General features: G+C 59.9%; 1 protein-coding gene across 7 annotated transcripts in view; it reads right to left on the bottom strand.

The window, feature by feature from the left end:
• Positions 1-7,060, bottom strand: part of ABLIM3 (actin binding LIM protein family member 3) — a 48,270-nt gene extending 41,210 nt beyond the window's left edge. For 6 of the 7 annotated variants that reach the window (XM_038150333.1, XM_038150334.1, XM_038150335.1 and 3 more), the window contains exon 1: positions 6,531-7,060. In XM_038150333.1, the coding sequence (XP_038006261.1) occupies positions 6,531-6,543 (13 nt within the window). In that variant the 5' untranslated portion in view covers positions 6,544-7,060. The remainder of the gene's footprint in view (positions 1-6,530) is intronic. The other variant, XM_038150338.1, reaches the window with a different exon arrangement.
• Between the last annotated feature and the right edge of the window lie 8,112 nt (positions 7,061-15,172).

The following is a 15,172-nucleotide window of genomic DNA, read 5'->3' as shown; positions in this document are numbered from 1 at the left end:
AGCACCCTGCTCTGTGGAAAGTGTCCCTGCCCATGCCTGGGGGTGCTACAACAACTTGGAGGTCCCTTCCAGCCCTGGCCATTGGAAAATTCCAGGAAAATTCCGGGAAAATTCCGGGAAAATTCCGGGAAAATTCCGGGAAAATTCCGGGAAAATTCCGGGAAAATTCCAGGGCTGGCAGCACAGCTCAGCTGGGGTGTTGGGAAGGACAGACAAGGCGCTTTCTCGAGGCAGGTGTTTCTGAGGGGGGCTGCTCCACAGGGCCTGGATTTGGGAGCCCCCAGCGAGCCCTGCTCTACATTTGGCTGGTGTGATCCTGAACTTCTGGGAAACAGGCACGTAACTCCCTGCTCTGAGGGCAGGTCAAACCCAGCCTGGGCTGAGGAAGGGTTTTTGAGGCTGGCATGGCACCGGCAAAGCTCCTCCTGCCCCCCAGCTCTCCACAGTGCCACTTGCTGCCGAGAAGAACCAGAAGCCAAGGGGATGGCTTCAGACCTCAGCACCTGCTGTGCTCCTCACTGAAACCTCCCACAAGGATGTCCCCAGGCCTGAGCCTTCTCCAAGGCTCAGGAAGAAGCTGATTCAAAACGGGAGTGGAGTGAAATGTCCACGAGCAGAAAAACAAATGATCCTCGGGGCTCTCAGACCTTGCCAGGCCAGCAAGGGTGAGAAGAAAGGAAGGTCAGACAGGCTGGCTAAGGAAACCACAGCAGCAGCTCCTTTTTCTTTCTGCTCTCCGCCCCAGGCGCTGGAGAAAGCTCATCAATTCCCAGGCCAGGGCTTATGGCTGATACTGATAAAGCATTCAGAAAACTCCACCTGAGCTGAAAAACGCACCCAGGAACCGGGGCCTATCAAATACCCGAGCCACCAGCAAACAAATGGCACCAGTGCAGCTGAGTTTGCTCCTGGGAGAGATCACTCTGGGCTGATAAATCTCGAGCAGCCCTTTCCTGAGAGCCAGGGGTGCCCGTGGGGCTGTGGGGCAGTGCACTGCTCTGCTCTGCTCCCCCAGGGATGCACTGAGCCCCTGACTGCAGAGCTGCTGGGCACAGGAGGACTTGGCACAGCCACAATCCCTGCTCCAGTCCCGTGCCAGCCTTGCCCACAGCCACAATCCCTGCTCCAGGCTCCTGCCAGCCTTGCCCACAGCCACAATCCCTGCTCCAGGCTCCTGCCAGCCTTGCCCACAGCCACAATCCTGCTCCAGTCCTGTGCCAGCCTTGCCCACAGCCACAATCCCTGCTCCAGGCTCCTGCCAGCCTTGCCCACAGCCACAATCCCTGCTCCAGGCTCCTGCCAGCCTTGCCCACAGCCACAATCCCTGCTCCAGGCTCCTGCCAGCCTTGCCCACAGCCACAATCCTGCTCCAGGCTCCTGCCAGCCTTGCCCACAGCCACAATCCCTGCTCCAGGCTCCTGCCAGCCTTGCCCACAGCCACAATCCTGCTCCAGGCTCCTGCCAGCCTTGCCCACAGCCACAATCCCTGCTCCAGGCTCCTGCCAGCCTTGCCCACAGCCACAATCCTGCTCCAGGCTCCTGCCAGCCTTGCCCACAGCCACAATCCCTGCTCCAGGCTCCTGCCAGCCTTGCCCACAGCCACACTCCCTGAGCCTGAGGCACCTGGTCCTTCCCCCCACACTCCCGTCCGTCCTGCAGAACTCTCCATCATTCCTCACCCCAGTCCCTGCCATGACCACTCCACCCCCAGCTGCTTTCTGGAGGTTCTGCAGCCCTCACAACTCAGGCACTGATGAATTTCAGAACTAAAAATACCGAGTGAGGTGTTCCCAGCACTTCGTGATGGCCCCAGCACGACAGGACCGCGGGCTCTGGCAGGAACTGGGTGGGTTTTTCCTCCCTCCTCCCCAGCAAAGGCAGCAGCACATGGACTCCTGTCATCAGCCCAGCCTGCTGGCACCCCGAACGCTGTTATCCTGCTAAGGCGGCGTTGGTTGATGATGAGAAAATGTGCTGTTTGTTTGAGAAGAGCACGCCAGGCCCTTGGAAGGACTCAGTCGCTCCCACTGACCTTCCAGCACGCACTCCACGGGCCTGCAGGCTTCCACGGCTCCTGCTCTTCCAAGGGCCAGCTGCCAGGAAAGAGGCTTTGAAAGAGGCTGGATGAGAGGCCAGAGCCCATCCGCCAGCCCAGGGACAGAGCTGCTGCCTGGGACTGGAATTCTCTGGCAGCACAGCGAATGCAATGGGTGATTGTCCTGTGCTAGGCTGCCCGGGAGAACAGGGAGTGATTTGTGTCTGGTTGTTTGTCAGAGCCAGGGCACTGAGAGGACTCAAATGCAGGCAGGGAGTCTGGGAGTTCCCCTTGGTGCCCAAATTCTGGAGAACACCCTGCTGATGACATCAACGGGCTGATCCCTCCGGGTTCCCTGCATTTCTGACCTCCCTGCAGGACCCTCCCCGCTGCCGCCCCGCAGGGTGGGGACACCCGGTGAATCACCTGCCCCAGGAGCAGAGCTGGAGCTCCCAGAGATGTGCAGCACCACGGGATTCCTCTTTAATTACACAGGGCCTTAATGGAGTTTGCTGGTAAACACCTTGTAACCACATGTGCCTGCAGATTACGGGGTAATTACGCTTAGAGGATCACGATCTAAGAGCAAGCACGATTGAGGGAGGACAAAAATAACCAGGCAAACATGCTGTATTCATCAGGATCTGCCAGGAAGCCTCCCTTCCCAAATGCTTCGCTGTCCAGCCTTTCCCCTCCCAGAGCAGGGGCAGGAATTTGAGAGGTGCCAGGGACAGGGATGAAACTTTCCCCTTGGCGTACCAAACCCACTCCGGGAGCTCTCCGTGCCCCACCAGGCTCCCAGCTGCTCCAGGGACGGGGGGAAACGGCTCAGCCCACCCTGAGTTGGTTTGCCATCAGATCCTGGCCTCGTTTTTCCCAGGTGCACCTTGGAGACGGGAGGGAGTCTGGAAGATCCCAGGTGTGTGAGCCAGCCCCCGTCACCCGGTGCCACCCTGATCCAGATCCTGCCCATCCTGGAGCTGGCATGCCCTTGGTGGGAGCCAGAACAAGCAGGGGCACCTTGCTGCTGCCAAAATCACTGCCCAGGCTGGCAGAGCCCCTCTGCCACCCCAGAGGGACCCAGAACATCAGGGGCACCTTGCTGCTGCCAAAAGCAGTGCCCAGGCTGCCAGCAGCCCCCCTGCCACCCCAGAGGGATCCAGGCTGCCAGCAGCCCCCCTGCCACCCCAGAGGAGCTGGGCCAGAAGGGATGATGTGCGAATCCCACGGGGTGACTCACAGGCAGCACACCACGGACCTGCAGCAGCCAGACCTGCTGGCTCCCTCCAGAGCAGCAGAAGGGATCCTTCCCACTCACTTCAGAGGCTGAAATCCTCGGGGCAGTGGCAGCTTTAACCCTTTCAGCACAGACACAGCACCAGCCATGTCCAGCTCCCTGCCCAGATCCCCAGGGAGATGCTGGCTGCAGGCAGAGCACATTCCAGGGGGGATTTTAAGGGATGTCCTCTTGGCCAAGGGTTTGCCCTACAAGCTCCAGCTGCCCTGGAAATGCCAAGCAGCACCACAGACCTGTTTGCTCAGGTAGGGATGCATTTGTAAGCAATTAGTGAGAGGCTCTGATAGCCTAAGGAACGTAAACACCACCACTGTGCCCTCCAAGCCCTCCCTGCACGCCTGCCATCCCAGGAGCAGAGGCCACCTTCCCACCCTCAGGGCCACCTGAGCTGCTCTGCAGCCTCAGGACAGGAATTTGTACCTGACATCAGGTGGTTTTATCTCTAAACCCCAAATGCACAGTTTTCATCTGGCTTTGCCTTCATCACGGGACAGACGGTGACACGGTGACGCTCAAATGCAGGGTGAAAATCAACCCCCCGTCCCCTCAGCAAGGCTCCCGTGTGCTGCGCAGGGAGCATCTCCAGAGATAAACCCAGCAAATCCTGCCCAGAGCTCCTGGAGGCCTCGCAGATCTGCTCAGCAGCGTGGCTCAGGGCCAGCCGTGGCCCGCAGCCACAGGTTTCCTGCCTCACATCAGCCTCAGGCAGGGGAGAAGTGGGAACAAAATGCACCCAGAGAAATGGAGAGCAGTGGTGGGAATTCACAGATCAGATGGTGGCATTCTGTCCTCAGCTGTGCATCTCCTCGCTTTGCCAGCCCCAAAATTTTAGGCCTGCAGGCACAGGCACACCTGGGCATCATGGATTTGTGCACAATCTGGCTTCTTCAGCCCTCGTCCTGGGGGAAAAACAGCCAAAAAAAATCAAAGCAGCATGCTGGGAGGGGTGGGAAGCCTCTGGCAAGTGGCACCAAACTCCAGGGAGCCACTGGCCACCAGCAGAGGGGTAAAAAAGCCACGGTAGGTCAGTGCCAGGGGCATCTCGGGGTGAAACAGACATGGCACTGGCACAAGGCTGCCAGGATTTGTGTTTTGTGCCTCGTGGATGGATTGGAGGGCTACAGGCTAGGGAGGGATGCCCAGAGCTGGGTGAGGCAGCTCTTGGGAGGTTCACAGCAGTCCCAGAACCAGCTGATGGCAGAGGTGGCCCCACAGCCCGGCCTGGCTCACAGAGCCATGCTGCAACAGGAGCGAAGCAGCATTTGGGCATCCAAGCCCTGCTCGGAGCACTCCGGCTGCTGGGAGAGCACCTGGGAGCCCAGGAGGGCAGAGCCAGCGCCCAGCAGGGGTGGCACAGCCCTGGGGTGGTCCCAAAGGCACCTGCAGCGACCCATAAATCACCAACCCCCAGCACCCCGAGCCACCAGGGGATGTCACAGAGCTGCCAAGCCTTGACTAAAACACGCGGCTACTTAAAATGTGATCGTGGCAACTTAGGCAAAGACTGCAAAGCCCTCAAAGGGCTTGGCAAGAGCCCTGGCAGCTGAGGGCACTGCTGAGTGATGTGCCCAGGGCCACAGAGCTGGGCGGTGGCAGAGGAGCAGCTCCCAAGGACTCCTGGATGTGCCCAGTGGCCTTCCCTGTGTGGCAGGGCAGAGCAGGGGGCACAGCAGGGTTTGGCTCCCTGGGCAGAGCAGGGGGCACAGCAGGGGGATTTGGCTCCCTGGCACCTCTCTGGGCAGGCACAGCAGGCTTTGGCTCCCTGGCACCTCTCTGGGCGTGGGAGGCCGCAGCTGAAGGAGTTTTGCAGCACCATCAGATGGCTGGAACACAGCAGTGCCACAAGCAGCCCTTCTCTCCAGCAGCAGCCCAGGCTGCTGTGAAGAGCTGGGAAGGAATCCCAGAAGGAACCAACAGGCGTTTGGCAAAATCGGCTCCGGGGAAGCTCAGCAGCCCCACCTGGGCAGGGTGGCCGGGGATCCCAGCAGGGCTGAGCTGCTCCCCCGGAGCAGCAGAGGGAGGACCCTTTGTTATCGGGCATCCTGCGGGCTGGGAAGGGATCAGTCCCTATTGTTTCCCACCTAGGCAGCTCCCCCGGGAGGGGGCTCGCTGCTGCCCCAGGTGTGGCTCGGGCAGAGGGCACCTGGAAAGTTTCCTGGCCTCTGACACAGCCCAACGGAGCTGGAATCACCTGTTCTGTTGCCTCGCAGCGTGCCAAGGCATTTTTCACGGTGTTTTGCTCGGGAACCACCCCAAGCCCTCGGATTGAGAAACCTCAGCACGCCAGTGCAATGGAGAAGTTGCTGCTCTGCTGGTTTGTGCCTGGGGGAGGGCTCTGCTCCTCACACAGCTCCAGGACTCACAGGAGGGACAGGGGGGCTTCCCTGGAGAGGTTAGCCCAGGAGGAAGCCCCTCAGGTGGCCATCAACAAAAATCCTTTACCGGGGACTGGCTGCTTTTAAAGGCAGCGATGAAAGCCGTGCCAGCGAGGTGGGCACAGCTGTCACACAGCACGTCAGGCAGGGAAAAGAAATTGATTGTGACTTGCTCAACCCTGATCAATCTTCCCAGACTTTCCAGCAAGGGCACGGAATCCGAAGTGAGCAGCCTGGTGCCAGTTCTCATCTTATGCAGCACATTTCCGAGCTCTGCTTCTTTAGGAATTCATCCACAGCGCATGAGTGCCTCCGTCCCTGTCTCACACGCACAATAGCAACACCCACATCCCCAGCTGCAGGAGGTTTGGGTTTTTTTTTTTTTTTTTTCCAGGATTGCACCTGTGCTCTGCTCAGGTTTCTGGGTCTCTCCTCACCCTTCTCCTTGTCCCCTCACATCCATTTCTGCCCAGGCAGAGGCAGCAGCAAGTGAGGCTGTGCCTGTCAGAGCGCTCCTGGCTGCCTCTCACCATGTTGCGTATCGACATTTCAGTCGATGCTCTGCCCTCCAAAACCCCGGCAATCCAAGCCAAGAAAAGTACTCCGCGGAGATAAGCACCACGGCTCAGCCCACATCAAACACAGCCGAGCCAGAGCCTGGCAGAAAGCAGGCGAGCAAAAGGCAGGCAGGAAAAATAACCCAAAATCCATCCCGCTAGGCTTGCCAGCGCTGCTGTGACATTTCCTTTGCAATTCCTCCCAGCCAGCTCGGTGCGGTACCAGCCCCATTCCCTCAGCCGAGGCGAGAGGACGCCGTACTCACTGCTAGTGCTCATCCTGCCGCCGCTCCCCCGTCCTTCTCATCCAACAAAGGGGCAGAGATGCTCCTTAAATCCGCTCCTCCTGCCGCTCCCCGGCCGCGGGAGGAGGCTGCCGCTCCCCTTCTCCCAGGAGAACGTTCCCGTGCGATCCCGATCCGCCGCCTAGCGCATCCCACGGCGGCTGTCCCCGCGGCCGGCGGATGCCAAGGTCACGGCTGGCGGGGAGGGGACCGGGACCGGCCCGGGGGAGGGTCCCGGCGGAGCGGCGGGGACCGGCCGGAGCTCGGCCATGCACTGCGGAGCGCGGCCGCGGCCGCCCGCTTATAGCGGCTGGGAGCGGCGGCGGGGCCGCGCAGCACCGGGACCGCCCCGGCACCGGGACCGCCCCGACACCGCCCCGGCACCGCCCCGGCCCGGCGGCACCGCCCGCGGGCAGCGAGCGGCCCGGGAGACACGGGCGGGGCCGGGCGGGGCGGGCACGGATCCCCGCACGGACCCGGAGGCGGCTGAAGGATGCTCAGCCTTGGCACTGCCCTGCCCTGCTCTGCCCGATGCCCTCGTCTGCCCACTGCCCTGCCCTGCCCTGCCCGGGCTGCAGTCCTGCCCACAGCCCTGCCCAGCCCAGCTTTGCCCTGCCCCGCCCAGCCCTGCCCTGCCCTCAGTCCTGCCCGCTGCCCTGCCCTGCCCTGCTTTGCCCTGCCCCGCCCTGCCCTGCCCTCAGTCCTGCCCGCTGCCCTGCCCTGCCCACTGCTCTGCCCTGCTTTGCTCTGCCCGATGCCCTCTTCTGCCCACTGCCCTGCCCCGCCCTGCCCTGCCCTGCCCTCAGTCCTGCCCGCTGCCCTGCCCTGCCCTGCTTTGCTCTGCCCGATGCCCTCTTCTGCCCACTGCCCTGCCCTGCCCTGCCCTGGTTGCAGTCGTGCCCACAGCTAAGCCCAGCTGTGCTCTGCCCTGTCCTGGCTGCAATCCTGCCCACAGCCCGGTCCTGCCCACTGCCCTGCCCTGCCCTGCCCTGTTTTCAGCCCCCTGCCCTGCCCTGTTTTCAGCCCCCTGCCCTGCCCTCAGCCCTGCCTGCAGCCCCTGAGCCCCCTGGCTGGTCCCTCCTTGCCGCGGGGCTCGTGCCCAGCCCCGGTGCCGCTGCTGCCTGCCCTGCGCTGTTCGCTCTCCAGCTGAGCATCCCAGAAATGCCGTCCCAGGACAGAGGGACGCGGTTTGTGCAGCGAACTGGATTTCCTCCAGTGCCAAGATTCCCTCCCGCGGCTGCCCAGGCTGGCACCCCCGGCTCTCCTGGCAGCCTGGGCGTCTGTCCCATGCCAGGAAGGGAGCTGAGGGTGTCTGCAGGACAGAGAGGGGCTCTTCCCTCGGGATCACAGCAGCCTTCCCTGCTGGCAGGATCCCTGCAAGGGCTTCAAAGCCCCGAGCTCCTTGTTTTGTGGCTGGAACGCTGCCAGTCAGAGCAAAGCCATGCCCGGGCTGCTCCCGGGGTGCCCGCAGAGCCGGGGCCGTGCCCTCCTGCCCGCTCGGCGCCGGGAAGCCGCGCTGCCATCCCGAGCTGCGGCTCTCGCTGCCGCTCCAGGGTGCGAGCCGCAGCCCTGCCGCTACCGAGAGAGGCTCGTCATGCGGCGTGGCAGCGCTGCGGCTCCCCCCGTGCTGCTGGGGCTGCGGAGCTGCTCGGAGAGGCCCCTTGGCCTCGCCCTTCTCCCGCTGCTTCATCTGCAGCAGATGCTGGCGGTGACGTGACACGACAGGTAGCAGGTCGCCTGAGCTGTGTGCTGGTGCTGCCGGCTCTCTGCCAGCCCTGCTGCCTGTCCCCTTCGGCCGTCCCCTCCCCTGAGGTGTCAGGGAAGGGCGGGACGAGCAGTGGGAGCCTGGAGGTTCCTGCAGGGCTGGGGGGAACAGAGCTGCTGGTACAGGAAAGGTTGAGAGACGCTGTTTACAGGAGCATGTAGTGACAGGACGAGAGGGAGTGGCTTTAGAGGAGGTTTAGATTAGATATTGGGAAGAAATTCCTCCCTGTGAGGGTGGGGAGGCTCTGGCACAGGGTGCCCAGAGAAGCTGTGCCCAATCCCTGGCAGTGCCCAAGGCCAGGCTTGATGGGGCTCTGAGCCACCTGGGCTGATGGAAGGTGTCCCTGGCCATGGATGATCTTCAAGGTCCCTTCCAAGCCAGGCCATTCCATAATTCTGTGGTGATTCTATGGCACAGCACGGTGGGCTGGCTCAGGCTGCTCTGAGTCTGGCCTTCTGTAAACTTTCCTGTGCCCGATGAGTGTCCAGGTGTGGCCTCCTCAGGGAAGGTCCCCATCCCAGCCAGACTGTCTGAGTAGTGTCAGTGACCCCCATCTGAGGAATCAATAAAGCAGCCACGACGTGAGCTGGTCCCCACGGTTCAGCAGCTAATTGAGCTTCTTCCACTGACCTGGTTTCCAAATCTTGTTAACTTGCTGCCTTCAGAACAACTTGAAATCTCCAGCATGGACAGGCCGGGGTTGCAGAGGGCTGCACAGCAGGATGGGGTGCTCTGGTGGAGCTCGGGGGGCACCGGTGCAGACCCTGTGCCCTTGCATCCCCTCCCCAGCCGGGTGGTGCCAGAGGTGCTCTGTGGGGAAGGGGAGTGGGCACTGCCAGGTGGGCAGGGTGCCAGGTGCTCCCTGCAGTGGGATCTGTGAGATTTGGTGCTGGCGAGGTGGCAGCGAGGATCTGTGACCCTGGTCACCTCCCCAGCTCGGCCAGCAGCTCCTGGGCGCTGCTCCGAGCCCCTCAGCAGCAGCGCCGTCCCGGGGCGTTTTGGAAATCCCATTTCCTTTCCTTTGTCTGAGGGAACTGCCTGCGAAAGCCGCCGCGAGAGGATGTTCGGGATGCCTGAGACAGGAGGCAGAAAGGAGGAAATGTCAGGATGTCGAGGCAGCCTCCTTTCATCCCTTTGTGTCTGTGCACTGCAACATGAATTTTCACAGCAATTATTGGATGTGTTTTTCCCACAAGGCTCCTGCTCCGTTCAGCACCTGCAGGTCCCACAGAGCCCAGGCTGTGCAGAGGAAGGGGAGCCCTGCACCCTCCTGTGAGCAGGGACACGGGAGTGATGGAGATCAAAGGACAGAGGAGAAGAAGGTGCTAATTTCATTTAATTTCCTTCCCTGGACACTGGGATTTTTATCCCTCCTCCATAAGATGCTGAGAATCACCTGAACCAAACTTTCCCCCGCCTGCTCAGTCACTGTGCTCCTTCTTTCCCCGATGCCTGATCCCAGCTGGAGAGCTGGAAGTTGCTGGTTGCTCATGGAACCAGCGGGAGCTGGGCTCGAGCACACCCTGTGCCACACCTGCAGCAGGAGCTGTGAGAAATCAGGCTCGGTGCCTCTCCGTGTGTCTCTGCCGTGTTTCCATGTGAGGCTGTGCTCAGCTGCTGTCCCTGGGAAGGGATTTTGGTCCCCAGGGAAGGGGATCCCTCCTCACCGCCCTGGGACTCGGGGACAGGTGAGGAATGGTGAGGCTGCAAGGGGAATTTCGGATAGCAGGTCCCAGAGCTGGGAGAGGCAGTCAGGAGAGTAAAAACACCGCACGAACACCCTGCCCTCGAGGCGCAGCGGGATGGTCCGTCAGCAGCCTGGGCTCTGGTTTCTTCGGAGCCGGAGCATCCCTCCGGCACACCTGGACACCGCCCACACCTCCGTGCTTGCAGCACCAGCTTCCAGCGCTCTCGCCCTGCTTTCCCGGCCGCTTCCCTTCCACTGGGAGTCATTCGGGTGCACGGCCTTTGCTGCCGGGCTCCGAGAACCCCCGGCGGGCTGGAAATGCCTCGGCCGGGGATGGCAGCTGCAGCACCCATGTGTCCGTCTGTCCCTGCGGCTCCAGCCGGCCAAGCACGGCGCTGCCAGCCCCTGCCCCCGGCTCAGCCGCTGCCGGCACAGCCTCTCCCCTCTCGAGGAAGATCCGAGCGCAGAGAGCAGCAGGAACGCCCGTGGGGACAGCCCCACGCCTCGCACGGAGCAGCGGGCAGGCTGCAGAGAGGCACGGCTGACTCATCACAAGCTGGTGACATTTTCCAAAAAAAGCCTCAAAGTCCGGGGCTGTGATGTTCCCAAAAGGCAGCAGAGGAGCCTGAGGGGGCCGGAGACCCCGTTCTACCACGGCACATGGGCTGCGTCATGGCACGGAGGAAATTCTGCCTCGCTGGGCGCTTCCCAGCCGTTTTCTCTTGTCCCTGGCTCCCCTGGGAGGTGGCATCTGGCAGAGGTAAGGCTAGGGGGCAGTGGGCAGATGCTGCTGCCCGCTGCCCCGGGGCAAAGCCGGGCACTCCTAGGGATGGCAGAATTATTTCCCACGCGATGGGGAGGAACATTTTAATTTCTGAGTCCCTGGGCCACAGAGCAACTGGGAGCAGAGGCTGTGAACTGGGCAGTGGGGCCCTGGTGCCTCGTCCAGCAAAGGTCTCCTCTCATCTTCCTCCTCCTCCTCCTCCTCACAGCCACCACCGAGGCATTTGCCAGTGGTTTGGCTCTATTCCAGTTTCCCCAGCAGCCCTTCCCAGCAATTCCCCACATCAGCAGGAGGAGACACAGCCTGGCGGAGGCAGATGTTCCCCGGGCTGCCTGCATTAAAGTGATAATCAAATGATAGATTATTTTCAAGCAAACTCTCATTTTCAGGCGTTAATTTTAGTGCTGTGCAAAGAGAGGCAGTGAAAAGAGCACCCAGGCAGTGGAGGATGGGTGGGATCTGGATGTGCTCCAGGGAAAGCTGATGCACCACAGCCCGTCCTGCAAAGCCACGAAGGGAGTGCTCCATCCTCTGGCTCCATCCTTTGGCTCCCGCGTCCTCCTTCCTTCTTATCCTCACCAAGGCTGAGTCAAATGCAACAAATATTCCCAGACCAGCAGCAGGTGAGTCAAAGCACGTCCTGCAGAAGCTCTGCACATCAGGAATGTTGACATTCCCTCCTGAAACACCTGGACACCAGGAGAGGAGAGGCGCTGCATGGCCTGGAGTGATGCAGGAGTGACGGCAAAGGTTTAAGGGCGTGGAAAGTCAGTGTTTTTTCCTAAAATCTGCGAATCTTTCACCCCGGAGCCCTCTGGAAAAGGGCAGTTGTTGTGTTACACAGCCGGGCTGGGGCTCCCAGGCTCTGCCAGGGCTTAATGCCCGAGCTGGGGCTGCTTCCTTTCCGTGTCACAGCCTGGGTGGGACGCAGGGACCCTCTGCGGGCGCAGCCACCCTGCTGAGCCCAGCTGGCAGCTCCTGCCTGGCTCGGGGAGCTCAGCTCCTGACGTCCCTGCCTGCTTTCCCACTGGTTCCACCCCACTGAAGGGCCGGGGAGCTCGGGGTTCCTTTCAGTTTTCTCTTTGAAGTTGCCCTGGAGCATTGAGGGCTGCTGGAAGAAGGAATTGCTCCCCGTGGGTTGGGATCAGGAGATGTTTGTGGACAGCCTTGTGGGAAGGAATTCCTCCCACCTTCCCAGAGCTCCTCAGGGAGCACCCCCTGCTCAGAAGGACCTTGGGAAATGCTGCTGCTTTCCTAGTGCTGCAGTGGGATTGGCACAGTAATGCAGTTTTCGTTTTCTTCCTCAAATTATTCCATGGGGAAACCAGGAATCAGGGTGATTCTGGGGGAATTTAGGGCACCTCCAGGGACCGGAGCTCAGGCCAGGTCTCCAGATCCTCAGGAGGAGGCCAAATGCTGTAATTAAGGAGAGATAATTTCTTTTTCCACTTCTGAGCTGCAGAATGGCTCGCCCCAGGTAAGCAGCAGGTTATCTCTTTTCTAGAAAACCTCACTCTGTTTTTTTTTTTTGTTCCTCAATCTAAAAATGGAATGCAGACCCTGAAAATAAATTCCCAGAGAACACCACTGTGCAAACATCCCAGGCTTTGATTCAAAGTGTTTGGATTAATTAGCTTAAACTGAAAGCTTTCATTCTGATTTCAGCCTCGGCTTTATGGACAAAAAAATTAAAGCAGCAAAGCTTTGGAAGTTGAAAAATCAAAATGTTCCAGCCTGGAAATATCAAAACAAGATGCTGAGCCTCGCTGAGCTGCTTTGTTGCTTTCTAAAAGGAAATGGCATCGAGACCAACACCTTTACAAGAAGCTTGGATCATTAAGCACTTCAAAAAAAACCCTAGTTCAGCATAAGCAATTAATTTCTTAATTAGATTTTCTCTTTTTCTTCCAGAGGGAAGTCTAAAAATATTGATTTTTTTTTTCCATTTTATCCAAAGATTTCTTTAAATATGATCCCCTCACTGGATGGTTAAGCTGGAGCTTGAGCTGTGGGAATTACATGGGGTGGTTCATTTAAATTCACTTTGTCATCTTCCCCTTGTCCTGTTTATTTCTGTTCCAGTGGCAAAACAGCACCAGGGTAGGAGCAGAGGATGATACAGAAAATAGAGACTGGAAGGGAAATTCAATATTACATATTTTGGATGTCTCGTTTTCTAGAGGTGGAACACATTTCCTTCGGGAGCCTCTTGGAGCAGAACAGCCTTGCTGTTTGGAGCAGTTTTCCCTGCTGATTTGCAGTCAGCTCCACCCGAAGCAGCCCCTGGATGAAGCTCAGCAGGACATTCCCATCAGCATTGCCTGGCCTGGGGTGTCCTGAACCCAGGAACCATGAAATCCCTGCTGGAATTGCGTGTGGCCTCGCTGAACCACCCCCGGCTGCGAGCTCCCAAAATCCCTGGGAGAGGGGCTGCAGAGGGTTATTTTCCTGGAGATGTCCTCCAGACCTGGCTCTTGTGTCCCTGCTGCTGCTCAGGGTGCTGCTCCCCTCTTTTGGAGCTTTGCCTCGGTTTCTCCTGGCAATCCCAATTCTGCAGCCCCACAGGGCACGGGGGCTTTTGCCAGCCTGTGGAGCTGCTGGTGCTGGGGGCTGGGGACAGAGGGATGGGGACAGCGGGGCTGGGGACAGAGGGGCTGGGGACAGAGGGACTGGGGACAGAGGGATGGGGACAGCGGGATGGGGACAGAGGGACTGGGGACAGAGGGATGGGGACAGAGGGGCTGGGGACAGAGGGATGGGGACAGTGGGATGGGGACAGAGGGACTGGGGACAGAGGGACTGGGGACAGAGGGATGGGGACAGAGGGATGGGGACAGTGGGATGGGGACAGAGGGATGGGGACAGAGGGATGGGGACAGTGGGATGGGGACAGAGGGACTGGGGACAGAGGGGCTGGGGACAGAGGGGCTGGGGACAGAGGGATGGGGACAGAGGGGCTGGGGACAGCGGGATGGGGGCAGAGGGCCTGGGGGCAGAGGGATGGCAGCAGCAGGGCTGGGGATGGCAGGGCTGGGGACAGAGGGCTGGGGGCAGCAGGGCTGGCTGGGGACAGCAGAGCTGCAGTCCCGATTTGCCGGTGCTGGGACGCAGTGGAGCGGTTCCTGCTGCCATCTAATGGCTCTGACAATAACACCCAGCAGGGAGGGCCCGGCTGCTGCCAGCGCTGCTGGCTGATGAGTCCCCGAGCTCTCCCGAGGGCTGCAGGAGGTCACACCGAGCCCAAAACACCGCACGGTGTCCCTGAGGGGACACTGGGCACGGGAGGAAGGGCAGGGACAGACATTCCCATTGCAAAGTTCAGGAGAAGCTCCTTAGGGATGATGGGATGATGCTTCTGGTGCCAGCAGCTCTGCCCTGCCTGGGGCAGGGTGAATGCCCCTCACCCCTGAAATGCACAGATATGGGAATATCCTGAGCTGGCAGGACCCACAGGATCAGCAGTGCAACTCCTCACCCTGCACAGCCCCAAAATCCCACCCTGGGATCCCTGGAGTGCTGTCCAAACCCTCCTGGAGCTCTGGCAGCCTCCAGGCTGTGCCCACCCTGCCTCTGGTCCTCCCTTCCTCCTTCCCATGCCTCACGCATGGCCTCACTTCCCTGGCTGTGTCTGGGGTCAGGCTGGAGGCTGCCCTGGCTGGTGGCACTGAGCTGCTGCCCTGCAGGGATGGTGATAGGCAGGAGCCAGGAGGATTCCTGGGATTCACACTCCAGGGCGAGGGAGGAGACCTCAAACCACAGCTCCTGGTGTGGCAAAGGCTCCAGACCCACACGGATCCATCCAACACGCACACAGAGCCTGTTTGCCAGTTTTCCCATTTTCCAGTTTTCCCATTTTCCAGTTTCCCCATTTTTCACTTTTCCAGTTTCCCCATTTTCCAGTTTTCTCATTTTCCACTTTTCCAGTTTCCCCATTTTCCACTTCTCCCATTTTCCCCATTTTCCAGTTTCCCCATTTTCCACTTTTTCAGTTTCCCCATTTTCCACTTTTCCACTTTTCCCATTTTCCACTTTTCCAGTTTCCCCATTTTCCACTTCTCCCATTTTCCACTTTTCCAGCTTTGCAGTTTTCCAGGAGGGTTCATTTCCTCCCCGGGCTGAAAACAATGCGAGAGGAGCAGGACTCAGCATTTCTGAACACGAAGCGCTGAGTTCAGCTCAGTCCAGCCCCGGAGCCCTCTTAACCCTTCAGCTGTGGCGTGGAGCAGAATTCCCAGCGCAGCAGCAGCAGCTTTGGATTCCCTTGTGCCGAGAGAAGTCACAAAGGGCTTGGAGGTGGAAGGAAATTCCCGAGAGGGCCATCGATGAGGAGAAAGATCTGAAAGCCAGGCCAGTCTGGCTGCACTCAGGGACTGACCAGTTTGGCATGA

Source organism: Motacilla alba, chromosome 13, assembly GCF_015832195.1.
Source record: "Motacilla alba alba isolate MOTALB_02 chromosome 13, Motacilla_alba_V1.0_pri, whole genome shotgun sequence".
NCBI classification, from domain to species: Eukaryota; Metazoa; Chordata; class Aves; order Passeriformes; family Motacillidae; genus Motacilla; species Motacilla alba.
Note: the sequence above shows the minus strand (reverse complement) of the source record. Positions and strands in the feature narration are given on the sequence as shown.